The sequence below is a fragment of the Protomyctophum parallelum genome (genome assembly GCF_964188405.1).
Source record: "Protomyctophum parallelum genome assembly, chromosome: 5".
NCBI lineage: Eukaryota > Metazoa > Chordata > Actinopteri > Myctophiformes > Myctophidae > Protomyctophum > Protomyctophum parallelum.
In genome coordinates, this window is record NC_139702.1 from 42,465,544 (window position 1) to 42,490,061 (window position 24,518).

At 40.7% G+C, this 24,518-nt stretch overlaps 2 protein-coding genes across 3 annotated transcripts in view; one reads left to right on the plus strand and one right to left on the minus strand.

Annotated features, from left to right (window-relative positions):
• Positions 1-3,134, plus strand: part of usp53b (ubiquitin specific peptidase 53b) — a 37,408-nt gene extending 34,274 nt beyond the window's left edge. Inside the window, exon 19 of the mRNA XM_083765268.1 lies at positions 3,063-3,134. The gene's annotated coding sequence lies outside the window, so the exon portion shown is untranslated. The remainder of the gene's footprint in view (positions 1-3,062) is intronic.
• On the minus strand, positions 639-24,151 carry gucy1b1 (guanylate cyclase 1 soluble subunit beta 1). Of its 2 annotated transcripts, XM_083765269.1 has the most exons (13): positions 24,017-24,151; positions 23,629-23,702; positions 21,854-21,954; positions 19,780-19,898; positions 18,166-18,363; positions 14,875-15,105; positions 13,871-13,987; positions 9,205-9,338; positions 8,180-8,377; positions 6,541-6,778; positions 5,225-5,365; positions 3,539-3,693; positions 639-3,162 (listed from the first exon to the last, which is right to left on the minus strand). In XM_083765269.1, exons 1-13 carry the CDS (start codon positions 24,017-24,019, stop codon positions 3,030-3,032), a joined length of 1,842 nt encoding a protein of 613 aa, XP_083621395.1. In that variant the 5' UTR covers positions 24,020-24,151; the 3' UTR covers positions 639-3,029. The 2 variants fall into 2 exon arrangements, with proteins under 2 accessions (XP_083621395.1, XP_083621396.1); XM_083765270.1 differs by lacking the exon at positions 19,780-19,898.
• Between the last annotated feature and the right edge of the window lie 367 nt (positions 24,152-24,518).

Consider the following 24,518-nt stretch of genomic DNA (forward strand, 5'->3'; position numbering starts at 1 on the left):
TGATTAAGTATCAAAGGAGCAAATTTTGTCTTGAACTGTATGTGTGTGTATGTGTGTACGTCTGTAATCCACATAACTCGAGAACCGTTTGCCCCGCCGACAAATTTGGCATAGGCTGGCATTCCATACCACCACACTGAGTGCAGTGCCCGGTGTGGAGTCCATCAGATAGGTTGTCGTCCAGAACCAGCACAAAAGCCTCAGGGTCTGGTCAGGCTCTGCCAGTGGACTAATGAGCCTACAGTAAATCCCCTCACCTGTAGATTCCATTGAGATTAGGCAACACGGGCAGTCTAGTTCTTACAAAGTGCAAGATCAGAATAAGATACATTTCAATTTTCTAATTATGCCATGTTTATAATCCTATAGAATAAAGGTTATACTGTACAATATGTCATCATGCAACATATGATGCTTCTGTTTAGTATTAGTTTGAAAACTGTAGTATTTTAATTGACCACAAGGGGGAATAGTTCAAAAGGAAAAGCTCAGTTCTCAATCTAAGATGAATTACTGGCCCCAAATTGTACTCTTCTTTACAAGCTAATGTCCCTTCAATTCAATGAATAAATGAATCAATCAATCAATCAGTCTGGCATAACAGGAAACAAAACAGGACTTAAACTAGACATCTCAAAATCATTTCACTTTAGTGGCCTCTTTATTGTGTAATAGAATGAATACAGTGTCCAACTACTATAGTTTTACGCAAAAACTAAACTCATATAAGAGGCACTTGGCACACAGGGGGGTTGGGAGGCTTCACAACTAAAAGCAGCAACTGTGGATTGATTACTGCAAGTTCCAACACCACAGCATGAGAGACACCATACAGCAAGAATGTAGTGAATGGAAATTATATATCAAACAGTGCAGAACAATTAGATCATTATAGAACCTATAGGCGTCAAATAGTGTTTTCCTTTTTTTCTCCATAAATGTTTCACAGTATTCTACAGTTTTTATATTTATTTTTGGTCTTTAGATTTGTCCTACCAAGTAATTAATAATAATAATAATAATAATAATAATAATCAGTGCACAATGTCAAGTTACCAAATAAATACATAGATATCTTAAGATAAGAATGATCTCAATGGTGATAAGCACTTAGAAAATGGAAAAAGAAAATATAGCCGCAAAGTGAATGGCATAGCCTACTGTAGGTATAATACTATACTTATACTGCCAAAATATGTATCTTAAAACCTACTATTTAGTGCATAAGATCATAGAATAGATAAATAGATTATAATCTATGGCTTAAGTGTTGTACCATTACGTCTCCATACTTCAGACCTTCATTGTGTCTTATGAAACACACTAACTAGCCATGTACAATAGTGGCACATCAATTGCAGCGCATCAATATTGTACCACACAAAGATTTCCTGGCACGGAGGTTTCACAGGTATGTTCTGATGGAAGATCTTTAAATGGACTCAACTTGTATTTCTAGTGGGTTTTGAGAGGCAGACTTAAGACAAATTGCACAAAACCACAAGGGATAGAAGGACACTTGATGTGGTACTGTCAAATCAAATTCATAATTCCATATTCTTAACCCATTTAGACCTGGAACACCTATTCGTAACATATATTTAGTTTTGAAGAAAAAAAAATCAGAAAATCAGAAGATTTTGAAGGCATTTTTAGAATTGGCCTCAGGTCTAAATCAATGTCAGAAAAAAAAGGAAAAAAAAGATTATAGCACTAAACATCTTATAAAACTAATAGCCTACAATCTAAATGAACATAAGACGCAGCTCCAATAGAGATGATGTCAAAATATAAACTTGCATTTTGGAAGTTGATACAGTAGCTTGGCCAAAACTAAACCACAGGATCTAACATATCAGTGAAACTGATAATAATTTAACCGTAATAGCATTTTAAGAGTGGTGAACACACCAGAATTACCCAACCTTTCTCAAACATTGCTCAAAAGCACAATGTAATATACGAAGTAAATATGTTTCTATGTTCCATTTAGACTACTTTGGCTCACTACAAGTAAGGTATATAATATATATACATAAAAAATGTGGCTGTGATACTCCTGGAAACCAGGAGAGGTCATGACAGAACACGTGACAAGAACAAGCATGAAAAGAAAGGGCTCGCTCAATTCAAAACTAACTTAAAACCTTACCAATCTTTTTCATCATATTGAAAATATCTTCAGCTGTTAGTTATACAGATGTTATAGAAAATACTACCTATAAATACCGGACTTTTTATTATTTGGCTTGGTCTAATATTTCTTGCATCAAAATGAACATCTATTAAAGCTGCAGTTCCCATGTTTCATGCCTGTTGTCATTGCAATGAAGTGGTTTTCAACCCCTTTCATATCAAGGCCCATTATTTATTCTGCATTTGAGCTACGGACCACCATTTGATAACATTTTGCCACTAAAGAATACGTTGTTATCGTTGGATAAGGTTTTGTCCATATAATTCCATGCTGAATTGATGTGGGTACCATAGGAGAGATAAGAGGCTAACGTCAATCACAATAATAATTATTCTAACTCTTGAGAGTGTAAAATGAAACCAAATGGACCGGACCCGTTTACACTATCAAGAGTTAAGGGTCCATTTGGTTACCAACTCTCCATCATTTAGCTGGGGACCACCTGGAACCCCCTCAGGGACCACTGGTTGAAAACCACTGAACTACAAGATGGCGCGCAACTGTCGGTCAATCTGGTGCACCATCTGTTTCAATTAATCTTAATTGACATGCAGTGTCAATCAGCAGGTGTCCTACCCGACAGCAGAGTCAAAACGAGTAAGGAGACCACCTCCAACCACTGCAGATGTGCTAATTAAAACACACTCTGCAATACAGATTGGTTAAAATAGTGTTTTATTCTTTAGAATAATGTCCTGGTTAATAATGTGGATTGTAGCTTTAATAGTGTTTGTTATTATGACTTCTTTAGTGTCGTATGAGGAATCAATAATCAATAAAACATCCCTCCAACTGAAGTTGAAGATGAGTTGTAAGAAAGCACTAAGCATGTTTAATTTTCTGTGTCTGTACTTTTCCTGGACAGAAACCACACCTGCATCGGTTCCTTCTTTCCTTTCATGGTGATCGGTCCACGATGCTCCAGATGGAACTGAGGGTCAGCATTCTCAGCAGACTGCAAACACCTGGGACATGATTTCAACAAACGCACTGCATGAGGCAAACTTCATCAAGTGCAACGTGTCAGTGTCTACACAGGACACCAAAAAAGGCAGTTCTCTTCTTAATTCTGGGTTGTTCACTTATTTAATGGATTCTACCAGGGGATTTCAATCCTTCAGTGGCCAGTATTTAAAAATAAATAATAATAATAACATTAGTCTTGATTACCATCTAATTTGTAATCTATTTTGAAGCTCTCTTTCACAAACCTTAGGGTTGACTTTGTGGAATGGCACCATACAAAACTAAAACTAAACAAATTATCTAGTCAATGCACCATAGCAAGACTATTGTACATGAGCAGATATGCCACATATCTGCAAAGGTAGGTGATCTCACCGGTAAGTGTATTCAGAGACATTTATTTTCCCCTTTTCACCAGTAGTTTCTGTGCGGCTGGTGAGGTTGACTGTGTTTCCAAAAAGGCAGTAGCGGGGCATTCTCTGACCAATCACCCCGGTCACCACTTCTCCCGTGTGGATCCCAATAGTAATCTGCAAAGAGACCACAATACCTGACTGAAAGTGCATTTCATTTCCACTGTGGATGTCGTTGGGGAGAGCCATCAGTTATCATTTGAGAATTAGTATGCCAAAATCTAAATATTCCCAGCTGTAAACTATGGCCAGAGACATTACATACATATACGTATCTGCAATACTGATAATTATGAGGAAACATGCACTGTAGGTGTAATTAGACAAAACACATAGTAGGTGCCGGTGGTAGGTGACTGGTCACTGACAAGCTATGAATTAATATATTTTCTTAAGGCAAAACAACCCTGAACCCTTAATGTTCATAAATAGACTAAAAATGTATTACAATCGGTCAATGTAAAAATTGTGCTCAGAGATAATTAAATAAAAGACATGACAACTAGGCTGTAACCCAGCTTAAGGTCTCCTGTTACTCTTACTGTCTGTTGTCATAAATTACCTCAGATGACTGCTCAGATGTTTTGGAACATTTCGGTGGGTCATCTTAAGGTTAGCTTCTCCATAAATCAGTATTCGGACAAAATGATGCAGTTGGGTTTTAAATCCTAAAGAAATTGTAAAACAACTCTGGTTGTCCTCTCGTGCTATTCAGAGAACATATCGCCTAATATTTACATTTTCACACCGACCGCTTATTGTCTCCAGATTGAGGTAAAAAAAAAAGTTTGGAACAAATTAAATGGGAATCTATTTTTAACCACGGGGTGGTGAGATGATTTGAGACTGTCTCCATGGCTAATATTGGACTCCTCTTCAGCCAATGCCATGGGCCTCATAAACAGGCTTTCGTTAAACAGACATTATTTTTCCAAAGTTAAGTCCCAACAGTCATTGATACAATAACAAACTCAGCAGTTCAAGTTAAACAAAAGTCTGCTGTTTTACATCAAAGCCTTTTCCTGCTTGTTACGTCTGAATGGAAATGTGTTCGGTTGCACAGCCAAATTCAAGACCATTATACTGTCTGCAATCACTAAGCAAAATGGTCCGATGGACAAAGAGCAAATTTTAACCTGGGTTTTAATGAGCCACATTTATTGTATTATGCTTTTCTATTTCCATTTCTAACTAAAACAACAACAAAATATATACTGTGTGTGTGTGTGTGTGTGTGTGTGTGTGTGTGTGTGTGTGTGTGCGCGTGCGTGCGTGCGTGCGTGCGTGTAGAAATGAGCATAGAGTAGGTGATGGTGTGAAGTTTTACATACATAATAACATTTGTTGTTGAATCTATTGTTGTTGAAAATGTTTTGAATGCTGATGGACCACAGCAGTGTTACTCAATTGTCAACATCGGCCACTTCATATACTGTACATTTTCCCCAAATTGCTTTTTATAGATATTGTGTTTGTTTACATTTAGTTCCATATTCAATAGTTACAGGATGTACCTGAAGATTTTTGTGAATTTGTGTTAGCTAAAACTCACTGTACAAGCATCACAATACAACTTGAAGTGAGCTTATAGATCGACTAGTTTAGCTATTCGTCGTACGATGACGTATATGAGGGTCTTTGTGTGTACCTGTACTGGCTCGTCGTCCACTTTGACCTGCCCAGCGATCTCCAACATGTCCAGAGCCAGGTGGCAGATGGACTGGGCATGGTGGGTGCACGGCTCTGGGAGACCACTCACTGTCATGTACTTATCACCCACCGTTTCCACCTGTAGAAAGAAAGAACACCACCGTACAGTTGATTTAGTCAACAAAAATGTATTTTGGCTGTGCCTTGATGTAGTCGATTGATGGCCTGATTTTTTACACTTGGTTGCATGCTGAAAATCTGCAAGCTCACGAGTCACAACGCATCTAGTTTTTATTTGATGACAAAATTGCCAATATATTTAGTCTTAGTTTTTATTTAGTTTTTGTCAGTGAAAAAAGGTAGTCGCCGAACATTTTTCGTCATAGTTTTAGTCGACGAAACCAACACTGCACCACAGCCACGCAATTATTCATCTTCACGCCATCAGCTGGGTGTCATCAAACCAGTTTGCTTTTGTTTCACATGACATCACGTGTTCCCCACCAATGAGTAACAATGGCTGTTCTCCAAACCGTACAGCCACAATCAAACTGAACCATCTTGAGACAAACACTTAAACACTTACGTCAGCTTTAAGACATCCAGGGCCTCTTAGAGGGGAGTTAAAAAAAGAAAAAGAAAGAAACTGGGACCACCTAGTCATTGAGGTTGTAGAGTAAATATTACTTCTTTTGGTGACCCACTGCCTGAAAACCATCCCTTGGAAGTGGCATGGTCTGTTTGACTTCTCAAAGTGCATTCTTGTCTGAAAGCCTAGACTCTGGAGTATAAATCTGCTGCATGAGGACTGTAAAATGGTACAGTCCCTCTGTAAAACTACATTTTGTACAAGTTGGTACAACCTTTCTTGCGACGAGGCATCCAAGTCAGTCAATGAACAAATTGAACATACTTAATGTAAGTCGCTCTGGATTAAGAGCGTCTGCTAAATGCCTAAATTGTAAATTGTTACTGACTTGTATGAGTTCAAACTGCACATTATTTTAGAGCTGGTGAACTAAATGCATTTGAAATTAAATAAACTAAACTAAAATAGCCAATCTAAAAGATCAAAACGTGAGAGTGGAAATAATGTATAGTGGCCCTCTCCATCAATGCTACCTACCCCTGCAGTAGGTCACAGCAGCATGGCTAAAGCACTCAAATTCCCAAGTTTAATAAATATCAATGTGTCTGATGTACATAATCGTTATCAGTGTTGTATTTGTATAGTATAAAGGGTATTCCAATACATATAGGACATTTGCACGATAAAGCAATTATTCTCTCCTACATAGAAATTGCACTGCTGACCTTGTACACATATGGATTCTTCCGAGAGTCTGTCAGGATGTCGAATCGTGTGTAAACGTCATTGAGCAGGTTGACAATCTTAATGGCCCCCTCGGCGGAGGCATGCTTGCTGCAGAAGACATTGAACCCTACGATGCCACTGAAGAGGATGGTCACGTTTTCATAGCGCTTGGCTGGGACCGGCCGCTTGTGTCGCAGCTCGTTGGCCACAGATGGGGGCAGAACGGAATACAGCAGCCTAAAGAAAGAAAGGCCAAGAAGACCGTACATAAGAGAAAATGTGACAGTGCACTCATGCAGACACGTAACACACCAAACCCCAGGGTCTGCCCAGCGCTATATTCGATATTGGAAGGCAACAACAACACTCAACACCTATCACTAAATTCTTAAGACACGCTGTTCCTCTCAGACAGGGAGGGACCGGGTGCTGTTTCTATGGCAACTGCTTAGTTCATGGCAGCCTGTCAAAAGGGGAAATGTCTTAAATGATGCATCAGAATTGAGAAGGTCACATACAATACAAACAAAAATGTGCCACCACGTGCACATACACTTGCTATGCATTTCGGACATGGTACTTTAGATAAATCACATGCTTTCACCATCAGAAACCACGAAAGCACTGAAAAGCAGTGGCTCTTAAATATTTATAGAGGAGCCCAGGATTCTAATCAATGTTGTGAGCCTGAATAATCTCCCAAGGCACTTTCAGCGTAGAGTATGACATGAGGAATAATAATGGATTTCAGCAGCGAGGACAAAGTATTTTCCTACTATGAGAAGATGGGGTTGCAATAGCTCTTGCTGGGCAGAAAGTGCATTCCACTTCAGTCGTGTCCTGCTGCTGTGCCAGTGTGCCAGATTGCCACGACAGATCCTTTATGGAAAGCCAGAGTCAAATGTAGACTCAAAATGACATGGACTTGTGGCATCGTTAATGCAAACGCAGTGGTGGAAAGGAAAGGAACTAAGTACATTTACTTAAAGGTATATTCAGTGATTTCACTTAATTCAAATATCACTTATTTTTTTGTTTTGTTGTGATAATCCTCCCTACTATAGAGTGTGCTGGCCATATAAGGAGTTCCTCCCTGTCCCCAGTTAACCCCTGGGGGTCAAAAAACCTTAGGTTTCGTTTTTGACTCTCTATCCTGATTGGACGAAAGGCTGGGTCCCACAGCCAAAAACGAAACCTAAGGTTTTTTGAGTGAAATCACTGAATATACCTTTAAGTCACATTGTGAGCTTGGAGATTGCCTATTTTCAACAGATCTTTATACATTTGAAAACATAAAATGGGGGGGACCGCATGTAATTCCGACGGAGCATTAGTCCGACATGTCGAACTAGCGTCTGCTCCCGTGCTTGCATAACAAGTACTTTCTATTTTTGGTACTTTAAGTACATTTTGATGCCAATAAAGATTTGTACTTTTACTAAATAAATTAAGTCAATTTTGAATTCCGGACTTTTACTTAGTTGTATAAACGGAGTAGTTCTACATTGCAATATTGATACTGTTACTTAAGTAAAACATTTGAGTACTTTTCCCCCCACAGCTAATACAACATATATTATGTTACAGACTGGACTAATGGCCTATTTAAGACAAAGGTGGGGGGGAACAGGTTCCAACCTATCAGTTTTCTTCTTCTCGTCCTCCAGGGCTCGGAGTGTGTGCTGCAGACGATCAGTCAGGATTTCCAGCTCTTGGGTGAGCTTGTACTCTTCACGGAACTGTTCCCCCAGCAACACCAGGTCACGGGTGGCGTCGTGCAGCGGTATGTCGCTCAGGTAAAGCCCTCGCCGTGTCAGATCATCCAAGTTCATAACGCTAACCGCAAGGAAAATGGAGAAAAATGCACGCACGCACGCACGCACGCACGCACGCACGCACGCACGCACACACACACACACACACACACACACACACACACACACACACACACACACACACACACACACACACACACACACACACACACACACACACACACACACACACACACACACACACACAATTAATTGACATTAGAATCAAGGTCATTAGGTCAGTTTTCCAAAATGGCATAAAGCAGAATGAATGTATCGATTTCATCTTATTACATTTTACATTGTTTAACATTAGGGGCTATACGTTGGCATTTAGAATTTTAGTCTGTGATTTGTTCTAATCTATAGCAGTGACATTTTGTAATTCAAAATGTCTATAGTTATCATTTCAACATCTTCACCCGTGATTGACATACTGTATGTGACGGGGGTGTTGTGTGCAGGGCGATAGGACCGAGGAGGAGACGCCTCCGAGGCCGAGCCATGGAGCTCACCAAGATGGCTTGCGTGGCCGTTCATAGGAGGTGATCGAGGGACAGGAGAGTTGTGCAACTAACCAGGGACAAGACAACCGGATAAACTATGTTATCGCAGCTGTCCATCCGTCCGTGTCCGTGGAAGTTCCAGATTGAGGGTTCCGGCCTGATGACTACAAAACAATGACTACAACTGAACATGACGTAACGATCATCCGCTCCCGACCGGATCATACGGCAATTTTGTAAAACAGACCAGGCTTTCCTCCAAAGTGGAAAGCCTGGTGACTTTTTATAATGGTTTTAATCACAGACCCTGATATCGATTGGACAAACCACATGTCGACAGTACCTGGGTGAGCAGAGAAAAAGGATGTTCTCAGCCTCCGGCAAATAAATCATCTGTCCTTTCAGCCTGAGACAACTGATCTCCACCCCGGTAAGCTCGTCCTCATTTTCCACAGGCGCCACATTCAGCAGGCCCTCCTGTCAGGGTTACATCACATTTTCAACAGTGGTGGAAAAAGTACTCACTGCGATATAGAAATACTCCGTTACAAGTAAAAGTCAGGAATTCAAAATGTACTAAGTAAATGCACGTATATACGGTATGGGAGCACAAAATGGTACAGTATGTGGACTTTTCACTGTTTTTGTTCCGTGTCTCTGTCAGTGTGTGTGTGTGTGTGTGTGTGTCTTTATGAGTGGGCGTGTTTTGGGCGTAGGCTTGGCACACCTGGTTCCAGTTCCCTAATCTCCCTCACCTGCCTGGCATCAGCTAATCATGCTCCAGTCTATAAATGTTTGGTCTTCTCTCCGCACCAACGCCAGATCGTTTCACAACCTCATTGCGTGCTTCTAGTCAACCTCTCTAGTGTATTTCCTTGTGAATCCTTAGTGTTAGTTTTTTTGTAACCTTGATTTTCTGCTTCTCGTGATTTTTGATCCTTGCTCTTCTCCTTTTTTCTCAGCGATATTCCGACCAGCTTCTTTGCCTTGCCTGCCTGCCTTAGCCTTAGCCTGCTCGACCACACCGAATATAGCAGATCTACAAGCTCCTTTTTCCTCCTGTTTTTCAATAAACACCCTTGGACTTTGGCTTTGTTGTGTTCTGCTTTTGGGTCTGCCAGTTTTTACAAATCGTGACAATCTGACACCCAGCCTATTAGGTGAGTGTCTTTTTGGCCGTTTATCAGCCTCTGTTTGTTACTTAGCTGTTAGCTTTTAACCACTTTAATTATTTTAAACTTTAGATATTGGAAAATAGCAGATCTGCTATTTTAGAAAAATCATTAAAGGACAACTTTAGTTTTTTTTCAACCAAGGTTCATGTTTTAGGTTATTATTAGAGAAAGTAAAATATGAGTGTTAATTCTTTTTCATTTGCTGCTTTCTTTCGTTTTAGGGATTTTAGCTGTTTTTGACAGGGGGGGCGGGGGCATTCAAGCATGGGGCTAAATATGTATTTTTTTACAAAATATTATGGCGATTTATTTTTTTATTATTTACTATAGTCCTAATAAACCCCAGGAAATTACATCTGGCCACAGAAGATCACAGGATCTACTGAATGTAAAGGAGGCCTACTGGGGGGAAGCCACACTGTGTCATAGACTCAATATGCAGTTTGACACATTCAGTAGATCCCGTGATCTTTTGTAGCCAGATGTAATTTCTTCGGGTCTAGTAGGACTATAGTAAATAATAAAAAAATAATATTTTGCAAAAAAAGACATATTTAGCCCCATGCTCGAATGCCCCCGCCCCCTGTACAAAACAGCTAAAATCCCTAAAACGAAAGAAAGCAGCAAATGAAAAAAAAAATAACACTCATCTTTTACTTTCTCTAATAATAACCTAAAACATGAACCTTGGTTGAAAAAAACTAAAGTTGTCCTTTAAATTGTGTGCAAATCTTTTACTATATACATTTACTTCTTCTGGGGGTCCCTGGAACAAAGTATTTTGAGACCGGGGTCTGCGGCCAAAGAGACCGGGGTTTGCGGTCCTTGAGATGAAAACAGTTTGAACAACATTGATAATATTATAGCTACATAGGTTTTTCAGAAAGGTTTTAGAAGACATTTGTAGAATCTGCCTCATTTAAAAGAGAATTTCAGACTAGAAGGCTTTCTTACCTTATTTGTAGTCGTTACGTCCCACCAAAGAGGTCCAGGTTTTATTTTGTGCAAAAGCGCATTATTGGCTATTTCCCCTACCATAAGCCCTCAATGAATTGAATTGAATGGGGCATTGGGTTGTTGTGCTAATTCGCTTATTTTCATCCCTCAAATATTTATTTTGTATATATCCTCTTCATAATGTAAATAGTAACCCTAACCCAAGCGGCACACTTTACTACTTATTTAGATGGAAATAAGCAAAATAGCACACAAACCCAACCCCCATTGAGGGCTTATGGTAGGGGAAATGGCCAATAATGCATTTTTGCACAAAATAACACCTGGGCCTCTTTGGTGGGGACGTAACGACTACAAATAAATGTAAGAAAGCATTCTAGTCCGAAATTCTCCTTTAAAATAAGTTGTTGAAAGCTAGACTAGACCAACTAATTCAGTTCAGCTGCTTTTATTATGTTTTTTTTTTTTCCTTTTTCTTCCTTCCCCTGCCTTCACATTTGATTTTATGTTGTAATCTATGAACCACATTTCCATCATGAAAAGATATATTTCTCTCATGCATAAGGACTCTGACAGATTTTATGGCCAAAGGACTTGGCTTTTAGCGTCCACCCCAACAAATTTCTCTAAAATAACCGATAAAATAAAAACCAACTAGAAAAAAAAGTCTGACAAGTGACCACATTCCATTCTGTACAATCAAAACATTCCTGTAGACACTGTTTGGATTAGTGGTGTATTTTCAACATTCAAGAGGGTTTGATTTGTCACTCACTTTACATTATAATTATATACTGTAGGTACAACCAGCAAAATGTTGGTGTTCCATGTTCCACAAGACAGTGTTAACAATACAATATAACAAGATAATAGTAATGATGATAATACTGGATGTTAAGAAAAAATAATGAAGATTACACTTCTGTTGGCAAGTAATCCCAGGTTTCAATGTGGCATTTATACAGTACCACACTTAACTATCTTGATGTAGTATTTTATAATCACCCCATTAATCCCAACTTCCCAACAACCATCTTCATCGTGGTATGTCAGGATATCCTGATGACGATGGTTCACTGTCGAGACATTGATGTCATTTGTTGATTAAGGGATTGCAACTGTATAAGGAGTTACAGTGAGTGTGTGGTATTTCCTTGCTGAGACTATACTAGCGAGATAAGTGGAAGCCACACACACACACACACACACACACACACACACACACACACACACACACACCAAATTGCTTTTTCTCTTCCCTGATGCAAGCAATCAAAAAGCCACAAAAATCCAAATGTCAAGGAAGTAAGCAGGGATTGAAGCAAAAAAGAATTATCTCAGTCCCAATCCCCTGAAAGAGCACGAAAGGAGCCCCCACACTTGTGTTTCCTAAACTATTAGCATAATATGTACAGTAATACTAAACTATGATACTTCAGTAATATCAATATGTTCCTGTGGTTCCACATACAGCCAACCAGTTGTAGAAAAATAAATCACAGACTGAAACTTTAACCATAAAACATCCATAAACTATCCGCACGGCATTGATTTGATTTCCCCCTCTCTGCCCGGCTGTTTGACAGCCAATCCTACCTACCTACCTACCTACACACACACACACACACACACACACACACACACACACACACACAGTCACGGCCCGCCCCCTGGCCCTGTCATGACAGCCTCTGCAGCTCCGCTGCTCTCCCACCACAGACCCACAGATAAAGCGCACATTTGAGAACTGGAGCCTGTCTATCATAATGCGGGACAACGTCTCAATTTGCGGGACGCATGAAAAGTCATTGAAATGCGGGACAATCACGCACAAATCGGGACATCTGGTCACCCTACCTATGGTACCACATCAATACCGCATGGAATTGTGGACAACATTTTATCCAACCATAAATTATTCTTTAGATTTGGGTCTACGAGGCAAAATCCTATCAAATGGTGGTCTGCATCATTTTGATGACTGTTTGATGCCCATACGTACTAGGCCCTCAGGGTTTTAACTATACTAGTAGTGTCTTTAGTTTTTGCTCCACATTAAATATCTAAGCTGAAAATAGCCAATTTGCAGTTTTCCTGCGAAAGTTACCCCCAGAATATGGATGCTGGGGGTTTGAGTCGTTCCCTATCTTGCGTCAGATGCACTAAATCCGTAATTTGGGGGATTTAGCATTGCGTTCCCCCGTAAAAGAAAAAGGTATCTTGTACCCCAGCCTGCCATAAATCCCTAAAACACCTCCGCTACCCGTTACATCATGCATACTTTAATGTAGGTGTGGTTTGGGACTTGCCGTTACAAAAATGAAATTGTTTTGTGTGTCCAGTAGCTCCTCTAGTATCTATCATCCACTCCGCGACCAACAGTCTCACTCGCAATAAAGCAGGGACTTTATGCCCATGTCGTTTTTTCTTCTTCGCACACAGAACCATATAAGAAGTTGAACACTCGTTCTTTCATTATGCCATAACTCCAGGTTCCAGTTTGCATTTGGTATATAGATCGTGATTGTATTGTCTCTCTATGAAACGGTATCAAGCGAAAAGCAAAGTTCAGAAAATCTGATTAATTAAACAAACTTGCACTGAACTGAGGCAAAATAACATTGGAAATGACACCTGTTGCTTCCTTCCTTACCATCTAGCCTTTAATTGCATTTCAATAAAACCACATTTGTTTGACACAAGTATCATCTATCTACGTGTTAACAACCTGTGTGGGCAAGATGGCAATTTCAAGGAAAGCACCCCCGCTCCCTGTCAACAAATCGCTAAAAGGGGGAAAAAAGACACTCATCTCTTACTTTCTCTAATAACAACCTAAAACAAAAAAACTATCCTTTAAAGACAAACATTATGTACCTTACTCCGTAGAACGAAGACGGTGTTGATGTGAGACAGGATGCCGTTGTAACTGAAGTCGATGTGTGGACGCACCAAGGAGAACACTGAAGGGAGGTTACAGGTACCAGGCTGAAGCTATAGGAGATCCAATCCAAACACATGTAGACATGGATTAAAGCAAACTAAAATATCACGACGGAAACAGTGTGCACCCACACTACTGTGCTGTTTCCTAAACAATTAACACAATGTAAATTAAATTATGATGTTTTAGTGATATTGCTCCTGCCGTTACATACTGCCAGTCAGGTGAGGAAATCACAGACTGAGACTTTAATGTTTGCTTTTATATGAAATATCCGAGACAATTAGGGTTTTATGGAAGACGTTTCTGCAAATAATGCTAGTTCGGAAATGATTGATTGTTACTTCCGGTTCACCAAATCAGCTGGTGGCCCTTCAAAATAAGGGCTTACGTCTGAAAAGCGTGGCATGTGAGAGCTAAACTTGACTTTAAACAAGGCACTTAACTTATATACTGCCTCCTGCTGGACGCAGAGCCAACCGCAGACTGCCGAGCCGATTTCAATGTAGCACACGCTGGACTGACATCCTGTCTGGGCGTCCTTCTTTAATGCTAAATAAATGGCGTCGATGCTGGTGAACTAAAATGACGCCATCCTTGCTCTAGAAAGCGCCAATGTTTCCATCTAAACCACCGGATAATCAGCAAAGACCTTTTATCCAAACCATGGAGAGCTCCGTAGATTTCGAGTTATTCCGCTTTTTAGTCAGCCTGTATAATGGGAGGTGGACGGCAGCGCAGTTGTGCAATCGGGTCTAGGATCGCTAAAGAAGGAAAGGCCAAGCCGAAATAATAATTAAAAAGAAATCGGCGATCCGGTTTATCCATATCAATAAAAAAGCTTATCAGACGGAACATTACGCCAGAAGCAGTTGCTGGTTGGATTCCTTATGACGGAACATTCCGCCAGGAGCAGTATAGCTGTTAAAATCCTCACCTGTGGCAGCACGCGATAGATGGCGTCGCCGCACTGCGTGAGCATGAGGTCCCTGTCGAACATGAGGTGGAAGGGGAAGGCCTTGCAGAAGGTGTAGGGGCTGATGCGTGTCTCCTGGGTGCCGTTCTCCTCCACGCCGTCCAGGTCCTCGTAGAGCGCCTCCTCCTCCGACTCCTTCTCCTCGATCAGGAACTTGATGTGGTCGCACTCCTCGCTCTTCTGCTGCACCACCTGTAGTGGTGGAAAAAAGCACAAATGTCTTCTAAATCATGACAGATTTCTGAAGAACCTGTTTCTAATGTCAGTCGTTCTCAAACATTTTCATGTCAAGGACCCCAAAAATATATGTAATAGGCCCGCCGACCCCCATCTGAAAATGTTGTTCCAGGGACCCCCCCCTAGATGCAAAGATTTGAGTTAAAAATGCTCGCTCTGAAAGAATATATATTTAAAGATTTGCGACACATTTTCAAAATGGGTTTAGTAAAACTTAGTGTCAAAGCTGCAATGTAGAACTATACTCCGTTGCAAGTGAAAGTCTGGAATAAAAAAGAGTGAATGCGCAAAAGTATTGGCAACCCAAAGTACTCATTGTGCGGAATATCCCATTTCAAGTTTTCAAATGTATTAAAATATTGTGGCAATGCGACGCATTGTGTATGTATGTAGGGCTTAAGGGGTATGTGTTGTGATAATAATCAAAAGTAACTAGTTTTCAAATAAATGCAGTGGAGTAAAAGTTCTATATTTGGATCCTAGATGTAGTAGAGCAGAAGTAAAAGTACTGGAAATTGGAAATGCTCAAGTAAAGTACAAATACCTCAAAACTGTACTTACTGTAAGTACAGTACTTAAGTAAATGTACTTGTTACTTTACACCACTGTATATAGATGTACAGGTAGTTACAGGTAAATATGTTAGTCAATTATGTTTCCAGGATGTACAATGAAACATGCTGATGTCAAGATGCCGTCTGCGTCCTGTTGCCTAGGTCAGTGTTTCCCAACCTGTGTGCTGTTTGATATGTCCAGGTGTGCCGCCTGATTTGACAGCGGGTAATATTTCCAGAAATGAGGCCGTCCATCTCTTGTAATTTTTCAGGTTGGTTGGTTCATAGTCTCGCGTAGCCAGACAACCATGAGCTGAGTAAGGAAGCTGCCATTTCCGTCCACGAAAATATATCTTAAAATATCTTTACATTTTATTTTTGTATTTTATTTTCTGCTAAGCAACAAGCTATATGTGCTTGGATGATTTCTATTTATATTAGAATAAATTAGCGCGACTGTAAAGACAAAACGGAAGTGGGGAGGAGGCTCCACTTCCGCGTTATATTTTACTCATGACAGCTCTTCCGTTGGTCCAGACTGTATGATGAAAGCATTTGGAAATTGCGAGAGTCAACAGTCTGGTAACGCGAGAATATCCATCCATTCATCCATCTTCAACCGCTTATCCGTACTCTGGTCGCGGGGGCAACAGCTCCACCAGACTGCTCCAGAGTCAGACTTCCCTCTCCCGAGCAACATTAGTGACTTCCTCCTGGGGGAGTCGATGTGCTTCCTCCAACTGCGCCTTGGTCTGACCCGGGGTCTCCTCCCAGGGGGACGTGCGTCGAGGACCACCCTATGGAGACGCCTGAGAGGCATCCTAACCAGATGACCGAACCACCTAAGCTGGCTCCTTTCCAGGTGAAGGAGCAGCGGTTCTACTCCGAGTCTCTCTCGTGTGACTGAACTTCTCACCCTATCTCTAAGGGAGATGCCAGCCACCCGTTTAAGAAAACTCATTTCGGCCGATTGTATTCGCGACCTTTTTCTTTTGGTCATAGGTGAGAGTAGGTACGAAGATTGCTCAGTAAACCGAGAGCTTTGCCTTCTGGCTCAACTCTCTTTTCGTCACAACAGTGCGGTACAGCGCGCTCCGATTCTCCGGCTGATCTCCTTCTCCGTCCTCCCCTCACTCGTGAACAAGACCCCAAGATACTTGAACTCCTTCACCTGGGGTAATGCCTCATTCACGAGACTACTTGGTTCATTACACGTGGAGCTTCCTCTTAGACGGTGTGATATAAAACCACATCCTCTAAAATCACCTGCTAAAACAGGCAAACAGTGATGGATCGAATGATAGATCGAATCCACAGTTATTGGTCAAGGTTATTGTCTCTAATATAGGGTATGCATATTACTGTAATATGACTATTAAAAACTGGTGGAGCTGTATCGTCCAGCGGCTAATGTTGATAATGACATGGATCAGTCAAAATCTAATTGTGTTGAGATGCCAGAGAATAACTCCAGAGCTACGAAATGAATGTCTACAGGCAAGACAAATGATCTAACAACATGCAATTGATCCAAAAAACTGTCCGACTTATATTCCTGAGCTGCCAGATCCTAACTCGGATCTAAATATATGCTCCGACTAATCATAGACATTAGCCAAAAGCCGTACTTAAACTCATTGCTGGATTCATCATTGGAGGGTGCTTTTATCTGGAATGTTATTGTAAGTGTTCTGAAATATTATGATTTGAGTTTTCCATTACTTCCCTTACACACACACACACACACACACACACACACACAAGCTTGCATGCATCAAAATGAAAGATTGCACTCACTAACCACATGAAGGGTTAATGACTGTAGGGTTAAAATGTGATTGGGAACAATCAAGTCATTCGGGAGCACAGCAATGTATGACGTTATCAGCTTGTGATGTTTTGTGTTTGACTTCAAGGTGCTGTAAGCTCTACATTTTGATAGTAAGAAGCTGTCTCTCCAGATTTTTAATAAACACAAAATGTACTTTCAGGTAGGTAATTTCATCGCTGCTCCTTTTTTGTTTGTTTTGTCACTTCCAATTTTACTTGTTTATCTATAGTTCTCTGTCCTGTTTGGACAGCCTGAAAGATTATTTTATGTTTACTAAAGAGCTGGAGAGAAGGGGAGACCCCTGTTACTGAACGAACACTCTATGGCAATCATTATTAAAGTTCAGATAGGATCAGCACCCTTCCCCACCCACAAGGCAAACCAGACATACTTGATGAACTGGTGGACGTGTCCACATAAAAATAACATTTTAACATACTGTACACTTTTTTGAAAAGATTCTTCCTCTTTACTGTATATAATAATAATAACACCTGATGATCATGTTTTAGGGTGGGGAAAGAAACATCTTTAACAGAATATAGAGCTATTTAACACTCGTTTTACAGACTCACTCTTACACCACCTTTCAGTAACAAGAACAAATAATATAGCGGTAAGCAAGCAGACCTTCATCTTTATCTCTGTTCCATGGATTTGTTGAGCAACAGTCTTAATAATGCCGATGACGATGTCCTGCAGACCTTCCCTTTCTGAGTAGTAATGCAGGATCAGGTTGTTCCCCTTCTCTGCATCTGTGCAGCGAAATGAGGGAGCCCTCATGCCTGGATAGATGGTACCCAGGTGGTCGTGCAGGGCGTCCAGATTCTGAAAATCAAAGAATAGCAAATCATGTTTATTTGTCCCTAGTATTTTGGGTATGTCATTGTCTCCACCAGGCCGAAGGCATGGGGCGACCCCCTATGTTGCACCCTCTCCGTCTGTGTGTGTGTGTGTGTGTGTGTGTGTGTGTGTGTGTGTGTGTGTTTTTTCACATTTTTCACATGGGCCTGTTATAGCGCCACCAGTAGGCCGATTTTTGCTAAACATGTTTTGACAGTACACCTACATATTCTGTCCAAACATCACGAAAATCGGTAAACCGTATCTTGATAGGCCTATCTCACAGCCATTCCCCGCCCCCTTTCCAGACCTAGTGGTGTTGACATGACGTCACTCCATAGACATTACATGTTAAAAGACTTACATTCAGCGCTTTTTCTGAAGGTAAACTTTATTCTATTTGTTTTAGCTGTCCTACCATCTTGTTTTCTTCATAATAATATTGTTCTTTTACATTATAACATTTGGAAACGGCCTTAAATGGTGCAGAGAAAGCAGGTAGGGATGTAGCTATACTCATGGACCAGAGCTACACCGATCTGGGTAAAAGCATTTTTGACATCTGCCCTTTATAGCGCCACCAGGAGGCCGACTTATGTCAAATGTTTTTTATATTTACATGCAAATCGGTACACATGATCTCTATAGTCATGTGATCAATACGGATCTGTTTGATGTTTCATATCACATCCTGGTTGGCTAAGATTGATCTAAAATTTGCAGGAGTGGCCTGTTTTGAACAAAACGATGCAAATAATCTCCACAACACACCTGACCTGTTGGTGACCTGTGCTCCGAGGAGCACTTTTTCTAGTTACTAGAGTGGTGCCTGTTGGGCACTGGCCTACTTAAAAGTTGAAAATACATGCCCCACACTACAGTTATTATGTCTGTGTCCCTTTTATGCCCATATATGGAGTTCTTTGTCAGGCAGAACAGGCCAGCTCCATATGTGGAGATATTGGGGTGATCAGGTCCAGAGCCCGGGCAGAGGCTTTTGTGCTGGTTCTGAACAACCGTGGGTCCAACAGACTCAACACCGTGCACAGCACTCCCTGTGGTGGTGTGGAACGCGAATGTCGAATTTGGGTGGGGGGATCGGTTCTCAGACTTACAGACTTGGTGCATTTACAGATAGATAGATATGTGTTAACCCTCAAAAATAGACCAGGCGTATATGCTTCGCTTAGGTCAAAGATAACTATGCATTGCATTGCAATGGATTATGAGCTAATTGTGCATGCTGTTTTTATTTCATTTTCAACTATAAATCAGGAGTAAAGAAGAACATGGGTTAAGTGGTTATGGTTGTGTTATAATGAAAACGGCACAAATAACACTACGGTTTCTACTTGTATTCAACTCTCCTGCAAATGCCAGATATGAAAAGCCTGTACTTACTTGTAGGAATTCACGAACATTAGACCCCAAAACCCGCAAGATGGTATCGTATCCTGATTCTTGGCAAAATTCAAAGAACATTTTCCCAAACATCTGCAAAATTTCCCCTGCGTTGATCTCTGAAAAGATATGCATTGCTCATCAGTCTATAACTAAGGTAGCCAGTTATAAGAAAACAATGTTTCTATACAGTACCAGGTGCATTCTGTTATCTGTTTCACCCTCACCAATATTTAGTTCAGTCAGACAACTCTTAAAGTGAATTTAGAATATATATTTATTGAGCATAATTGAGCATAGATATATGAAGCATAGATTGGCGTCAGGGCTCTCTCTGTCCCTATTCATTCCCTGTAACATTAACATTTAATATGTTATATAATAACTGGATGAAATGGGAGCAGACGATGGAGTGGCGTGTCACCTGGAAGGATATCTAGTCATGGAATCCCCAGAGGATCAAGTTCTTGATTCAGGGGGTCTATGACGTCCTTCCAAGCCCATCTAACCTGTGCATATGGGGCAAAATAGAAACACCTGCATGCCCCCTGTGTTCCAAAATAGGGACACTGGAACACATCCTGAGCAGCTGCTCCAAGGCACTGGGTGAGGGCCGGTATCGATGGAGGCATGACCAGGTCCTCAAAACCATCGCTGAAGCAATCAGCAAGGGGATCAAGGGCAGCCGATACACCCAAGCCACAGCTAAGGCCATTAAATTTGTCAAGGAAAGAACATCAAAGAACTGCTCTGCTGGTTTGCTCTCCACGGCCCGAGACTGGGTGATGACAGTTGACCTTGAAAATTCCATCACACATCACCCAGACCAGACTGAGACCTGACATCATCTTGGTCTCAGAGGCCACAAAACAACTCTGCTTGCTGGAGCTGACGGTTCCCTGGGAGGAGAGAATGGAGGAGGCGCAAGAAAGAAAGAGGGAGAAGTACCAGGAGCTGGTGGAGGATTGTCGGCTGGAGGACCAGGTGTATGCCAGTAGAGGTGGGCAGTCGTGGATTCGCCAGCCACTCTCTGAGCAAAGCCTACGGTTCACTGGGCATAACGGGTGCCAACCGAAGAAGAGCCATGGACAACAACGTGGAGGCTGCAGAAAAAGCTTCCAGGTGCCTCTGGTTGAAGAGGGGAGAGCAGTGGGCGAGGTAGCATGCCACTTGGACACAGGCCGGGCCTGATCAGCCTTGGTCGGGTCGCCTGGAGGAGGGTGTCTGTTGAAACACCCTATGATCCCAGGAATTAACACTGATGATGTGTCCAAGTCTGTGCATCAGTAGATGTATTGTTAACAACTATAAGCCAAATAGAATTACAGGGAATGAATAAGACACCCATGCAGGTGGATCTAGAAACAGAGCCTACACAGGTGGATGCTGGGGAGGCGGTGGGATTTGCAAAAACTTCATGAGCAGCAGATTAGCAGCAAGCGAGGCAGGGAGACAGCAGCAGCAGCCAGCGCACGTCCACACAGCAGGAGAGAAGCCAGGAATGAGCAGGTAGGCAGGTTTAAATGGCTGCTCTAATCGGGTAAAGAGTGCATGAGACTAGTCACCTGATCAGGTAGGCTCGCTCACGAGTTGTCTGCCTGAACTAGCTATGAAAGCTTCGCATCATATATTATAGATATTATAGATTCAGATATTATAGATTACTGAGACTGTATATCAAATTGTCAGTACTTTTACTTCTACTCCACTACATTTCAGAGGCAAATATTGTACTTTTACTCACTACATTTATTTGAAAACTTTAGTAACTAGTTACTTTGAAGATTTTGGTTATTACAAAACATACATTAACCACGTCAGCCCTGTAGATTTCGGCCATTTGAAAATAGCCGATCTACAAGCTCACAATGTATCAGGATGCCGATACTTTTGTACGTTTACTCAAGTAGAGTGAAGATAATTCCGGACTTTTACTTGTAACGGAGTTCTACATTGCAGTATTGATAATTTTACTTAAGTAAAACAATTGAGTACTTATTCCACCACTGGCCACTAATATGGACACTGCACAAAAGTGATGGATTACAAAATTCAACGTGATTAGGACACTTACTAAGAACTTTACTTGCAGCTGCAACAAGGTCGTATGTTTTGGAATCATCATATATGATTCTAACAAGGAATTGACCCTCAACATCAAGCTGGGCTTCCCTCCTGAAAGAAAGTTCAGTTGTTTCATTATTTTGCATCACAGAATACAGATACATTTTTGGACAGCTCAGATAGGGAACTTTGATTTGACTGATGTCGTACCACATTCAGACCCACATGATTAATAATTACACTCACTATGGTTTAAATCTAGCATTAAGAGTAGTTGTGCCGCACATCCACTATAGTGTCCCAGTGCAGGACAAACAAGAGATCAACATAAATTGTACTCAAAAGTCTGCGCATTGGTAGATATATGCTTCCACATTTTAATGTAACCTCAGTTCAATGTTGGATCATCATCAGGAATGCATTCCTAAAAACATTCTTGATTGAGATCCAGACGGGAGTGAATCGTTGAACTGAGCTTGCAATGAAAAGTGGGAGCAAGCAGTGTTCTGATTTAGGGCTGGGCAATCAACCAAAAGTATATTGCAACCAATATAGAACCAATAACCAACCAAGCGTATAATGGAGAATTACAGGTTTTCTTTTTTTTATAGTTTTTGTCAATGAATTGATACGAAACAATTGTAATATATCTTTTATAATTCACAAAATGTTGTCTTATTATTTACTTCATTGCACAATGCTGCCGTAAACAATCTAACTACCGATCTACAAGCTCATAAGGCGTCGCTTCGCAAAGGGATATGAGCTTGTAGATGTGCTATGTTTTCTATATTTTTTTTAAATAATCGTTCATTAATCGCAATCAAGGCAAACGTTTGAAATCACCGTGATATAGATTTGAAGTCATATGACTTGCTGGGCTTATTCTATTTTTGTTAAAATAGTGTTGAAATGTTCCTATTTTACAAACTATTATATATTCATTCAAAGCAAAGTAACCTGGTACAGTTGGTGAACCCACAATACAATGTACTGTACAATACATCGAAATGAGGTTGTGATTTCAACAGAAAAAACAGATTTGAAGAGTTGACAAGCAGCCTGCACCACTTTAACAGAACTGGCAGTAACAGCTGAATAAACATATAAAGTGTAGAAACAGTTCTAAAAATAAATCAAGCCTGATGAATTGCATATGAAATCATTAAGAGTTACATTGTCAATGATAACATTATGGTGGTATGAGGTATACCTATTCAGAACGTTTACACAAGGCAGCCACTGCTGTTCTCTCAGCTTGGGTCAAGTCTAGGACAGCCCAGGCAGGCAGCAGATGAAAAATAAACTTGGCCTTGACCCAGTCAAATATTTAAGTTCTTTATAGAAAGGATTAATGACGAGGAATGCATGGTGCAATGTTCAGCCCAGGTTTGAAGTAAGGAAAATCAGGCAGTTATCAAGTTGTGGGTTTTTATTCTTTATGGGGGGCTATTGTAGGCTATTGTATTGTATTGTATTGTATTGTATTGTATTGTATTGTATATTGTATTGTGTGACAAACTGATAGCGATTACATTTGGTTTCGAGGTCTAAACTAATTCACAGCATAGGCCTATATGGCTTAAATCTGCAACAGATCTGATCATCATGAACACTACTGTAGATGTTTTACGTATAGACTGCAGTCTATACGTAAAACATGTAGTCTACACTAGGGCGCAGTAGGCTATAACTAACTTTTTTGTAAATATACAGCCTACTGTAGCCAGATGTGTTGTCTCTGGCTTCGTCACTTCATTACAGAAAAGCAATTCAGAAACTTACTTGATGTCTTCCCATGCTTCTGTTCCATAATTTCTTAAAACCAGGAGCTCCAAGGCGTGATTCACAAAACCATACTGAAAACAACAGAGCGATGATCATTCTACTGTACAGCGAAAACTGTTTGGAATGTGAGTGTATAGACACTACTGGACCTCATATGCCCACTGATTAAAATAAACAGATTCACATCTCGATGTTGTTCATTCATAGGCTACACATAATAACAATAATTGAAAAGGTAGAATCGGCCTACAGACAGTCATAATGTAAAAGGTTGAAAGAATGATCAAATCATAGTGGTTATAGAAACATATTGCCTAGAGCACCAGACCAAACAGTCGAAGTAAAGACATTTGCGTGCGTCATATAAAATCCATATGAAACATACCATTGCGCACGCTGTTCTTCGCCAATCCTTTTCTTAATTATTATTTATTAGCGGTCGGTAAGTTTGTATATTAAAGACGCTTGCTTCATGCCTTGTTGATGCTGCGTTGGTTGCTGTGCGCCCGTTACCCTTTTCCTCAATCAGGGAATGACGGCGAGTCTGTCCAATAGTAGATCGAGGAGCACAATACGCACGACAATACTGGCCAATGAAAACACGGGGTCTGGTCCTTCCAACTGCTACAGGCACAGGCAGGGTAAAGGCAGAGCAGTGATTCTTAAAAAAAAATCTCGACCTTTTTAATTGCAGCAGGTCCCTCAGTTTTATTTTATATGTATGCATTTGGGGTTCTCAAACATTTTCATGTCAAGGACCTTGGATCCCCAAACTGGAATGTAAGTAAGCCTATTAGACTGCGGACCCCCATCTGGAAAGATTTTGTGTCTGGGGGACCCCCCTTTTTTAATCTAAATTGTTCACAATTTAGAAGAGAAGATTTATG